This window comes from Helianthus annuus, chromosome 4, assembly GCF_002127325.2.
Source record: "Helianthus annuus cultivar XRQ/B chromosome 4, HanXRQr2.0-SUNRISE, whole genome shotgun sequence".
NCBI lineage: Eukaryota > Viridiplantae > Streptophyta > Magnoliopsida > Asterales > Asteraceae > Helianthus > Helianthus annuus.
This window is the reverse complement of record NC_035436.2, coordinates 175,634,042-175,638,099: the sequence shown is the minus strand read 5'-3', so window position 1 is coordinate 175,638,099 and position 4,058 is coordinate 175,634,042. Positions and strand designations below refer to the sequence as shown.

General features: G+C 39.9%; 1 protein-coding gene across 1 annotated transcript; it reads right to left on the bottom strand.

Annotated features, from left to right (window-relative positions):
* Positions 1–1,134: 1,134 nt before the first annotated feature.
* LOC110887407 (glutaredoxin-C11-like) lies at positions 1,135–1,833 on the bottom strand. Its single transcript, XM_022135062.2, has one exon. The coding sequence runs from the start codon at positions 1,580–1,582 to the stop codon at positions 1,283–1,285; it is 300 nt and encodes a 99-aa protein (XP_021990754.1). The 5' UTR covers positions 1,583–1,833; the 3' UTR covers positions 1,135–1,282.
* Positions 1,834–4,058: the final 2,225 nt, after the last annotated feature.

The following is a 4,058-nucleotide window of genomic DNA, read 5'->3' as shown; positions in this document are numbered from 1 at the left end:
CCGAGTGTTGAGACAGTTTAACATGCTACAACAAATCCCTCACCCGGTTCCTCTACCAACAGAACAACACCACAAACTTCATAAATTAAACTGTAAAGGGAAAGCAAACAAGAATTGGAAAACTTACCATGAAGGGTACGTTGAAGGTTGTAATAACTGTTTTGAAAAAAACAAATTCTGGTGAAGAAATCAGAAGACGTACATCAAGCCTTCATTTAACAGCAACAAATTATGAAGTAAGGGGTAGCTCGAGTTTTCAACAACAAACCAATTTTGATACGGGTTCCCCATTTTTCCCTACACATGTGAATCCATCACCTACCGATTTTGGGGTGCTACAACATGACCAAACTGCTTACACTCCGACTCCTAATATGTATCCACACACACACACGGTTAAAAATACAAAGGCGGCTCACAGTGATGCGAAGTGAAAAGTGTGTCGTCATTGCGCCCACGCCACGCGTGTGTACGAACCCTTTGCGAATCCACTAGTGTGAGGTACTAGTATACAATAAGAAGAGGAAGCAGAATGCGCCATCATTGCGCCCACGCCACGCGCTGGACGTCACCCACATTTGTACTGACCAACACACACTGTCAAAAATACAAAGGCAGCTCGCGGTGATGCGAAGTGCGCCATCATTGCGCCCACGCGCGTGTGCAAACCCTTCGTGAATCCACTAGTGTGAGGTGCTAGGATACAATAAGAAAAGGGGGCTTCCATATATAAGTCACTCCATTTTCTTTCCCTCCTACGTGGGACAAGTTGCACTTTCCTCGCTCCTTTTTCTCAGCTTTCCTTAGTTGACACTAAAGAAAGACAACTGAAGCAATCAGTTAATGATCAGCATGGTATAACTGATGTAAGTGATCATGTTCTACAACATTAGAATAGTCCTATAGTCGCTATTGGTAACGGAGGAGATTCTGGATCATGCTTTTCTTCTAAACTCACAAAGTCAGAAGTTGACCACAAGGAGTTTGACGAAATGCCTATAAAGACGTATAACATAGCTGATCGTTTACTGGCCACATTCCAAAAGATTCTTTCAAATTCCGACTGAGCAAAGAAGCACTTATAGGTAGGAAAGATGGTTGTTAATGACGCGACATATAAGCATTACACCGAGATTAATAACAAAAAGATGAGAAACTTGTTTAAAGTTTGACTCTAGTACAACAAAGTCAATAAGGCCGTCATAAAAGAGCAGCTCTTAGACTCGATTTTTAGTACACTCTAAAACAACATTAAAACCTAGCAAGCACACCATGACAAGTACTAGAACCAGATAGCCTTTGCTTCAATCAACTTTTGTTTCAAAGTGCCATCAACATGAAGTGAAATAACATCTTTAGCAGAACCCACATATTTGCCACCTACAAACACGGCTGGAAACGCAGGATTACGACCCAACCGCCGTAGGGCCCACTCCATATCCGCGTCATGGTCAACTTCATAAACAGCAGGACTTGCACCAAGATCATAAAACAGAGCCTTGATACTATGGCACATACAACATGTGCTTTTGGTAAAGATAACCGCAGCACTCTTGGATGCTAAATCCTTCACCCTATCCATTTACTTTCTTGAACTACTTGATCAAATCTCAACACTTGAATGTTAACTTGCTGAAATATGAAGCCCGGGTCAGTCTTAAATAGGTCCTAAGGGAATATAAATGCATAGGAAGGATGAAAAAGATAAGTTCCTTTCTCATATCTTTTTATTTGGATGAGAGTGGTTCTAATGATCTGCTTTAACGCGATGATTTATGCTATAAACAAGTTGACACGTATGGTATATCTTCGTATTCATCAAGCAGGCAGAGAATATATTCTTCGGTTTAGTGCAGAAAATAATGTTTTCAGTGGCAATAATCAGAGCCCTACAAACTATTTGTTTGCTGACATGTAAACCCTTCTGCAAAGCCTGTACTCCCTGTAGAAATAACGGAAGTCCGAAATGGGTTGCAATTATTGATTAGAAGCTGATGTTACGCCATCATGAAGAATCTGGAAGGAACTCTTTTCGACTTTTGTTATCCAGTTGATATGAAATAGTCACAGTACAATTATTTATGTTTGGATCCAAGTTATAGATAAATTTTAGAGGTGGGAGAATGGATGGTTCATGTAACGGGTCATGATCAAATGGCTTTGGGTGCGATAATTCTCGGGATGCGTCTAAACGGACGGGTCAGGCACTTTTTCTCCATTTATATGAATTTCCTAAATTTTATAGTTTTAATACGATTACAAAAACTACACTATTTTTTTTAATTCTACTCTTTTGACCGTAATTTGAATTGACCCGTTTGACGTATTTCTTAATCTGTATTAATACATTATCTTATTTGGACTGATTTAGAATAGTACTTATGCTGCAAGGTTGCTTACTTTAAAAATATCTAGAGTAGCATAATCTTAAAGCGTATATCAACGAGCCATTTGACTAATCTAATGTAGACTGCACAAAAAAAAATATCTTTAAAGCTTATAATCTGTGTATTTAGTCTGAATTCATTATAATATCTTGAATGCCCTTGTAAAGATTGATGTCTATTACATAAAATAACCTAATATAGTAATATGCTTCTAATCTTATCTGTAATAAAAACCGGCCATTTGATGCTCTAAACAGCAAGAATCAATTTATGTATATATATTTTAGCTATGATGCTCAAATAAGCATCTAGATATGACAACATTCTACTTTTATATGTCAATGTATTACTTTCGGTTTCTTAAACTAAAATGCTGTAATCTTGATATAGGGAGCAAAAGTCTACATGATCTCCACATCTTAAGATGCCCAAAATGGAATCCGTCACTAGCCTAAAGATTTACACATCATCGTGTCAACAGATTTCGGCATGGGTATACACTAAAAAAATACAAAAAACAAAAATAAAATAATCCGGGGTTTTTCATATATTATCTCAGATAGGCGCGTGTGACAAACGAATCGTTGACATATTTATATAGTGAATCAGCTAATAAGAGAGTATCTTAAAAGGCTTTAAAGGTTTATGAGCTAGATGTAAGCCAAGTGTACCAGTTGTGCTTATTGATCAAGATCTGTTAGGTGGGTCAAATGAGACTAGGGGTATTCATAAACCGCCAAAACCGACCGAACATCAATATATGAAGAAAAAAAGGCTGGTTTGGATGGTTTGAAATAAGTACGGTCCTGAAGAAACAGTGATCTAATTAAGGTATTAATTAGAGGGGTTTATGTTCCTATCATAGTGGTTAATCTTCTTTGAGGTATTTGAGCTCCGACTGGTTAATCAACCTGCAAAACAGAACACCGTTACTCGTTAAGAGGGGAATGTGGGGGTTTCCCTCTTAACCGGGCTCCGGCGTGAGAATAAGCGACTGCTTTGAGAGTAATTAAGTAGTTAAGAGTAAGAGCCGAGAGAATAGAATGAATAACCTGAGGAATGAAGGTCTCTATTTATAGCCGGAGAGGTGTAAGAGGTTGTGGGCTGATGGGCCTTGGGCCAGAAACGGACAACAACGAATATGCTCTTTGCCTCGCTGGCCTCGACTGCTTAGTGGCTTCTAGATGCTCGTCGGTGCTGGCGCACCTTGATTGGAGCCACGTGTCATTGTTGTCGGCCTTGTTGTCCCTTCTGTCATCAGCAGACAAGTGGAGATCGTGGGACAGTTGTCCCCGTCTCTTGATTGGTGCCATGTAGGCGTCCTTGTGTACTTATCGTCAGAAGATCGTGGCGCACGATTGAACAGAGCCTGCTGGACGCTCATTGGCTCTTTTCACTGCCACTTGTACCCTGTGTACCTCTGTAGGTAACAGCGCGTCTTCCTATGGAAAGGATTTTGTTTGGTGGCAACTAACCCGCGCGGGGCTAGTGTGCTCACTTATACCATTGTTTTTATGCTAAGTGTTGCTATCTGATTTTATTATGTGCTCTTCCTCGCGCGGGGGTAAGTCATAATGTGATGTGAGCTGCGCGAGGTTGTTATTATCAAGTTGTTATGCTAAGGAGTATGGTCTCACGTGCAACCTGTTATGAGGTTTGCGCGACTTTTTG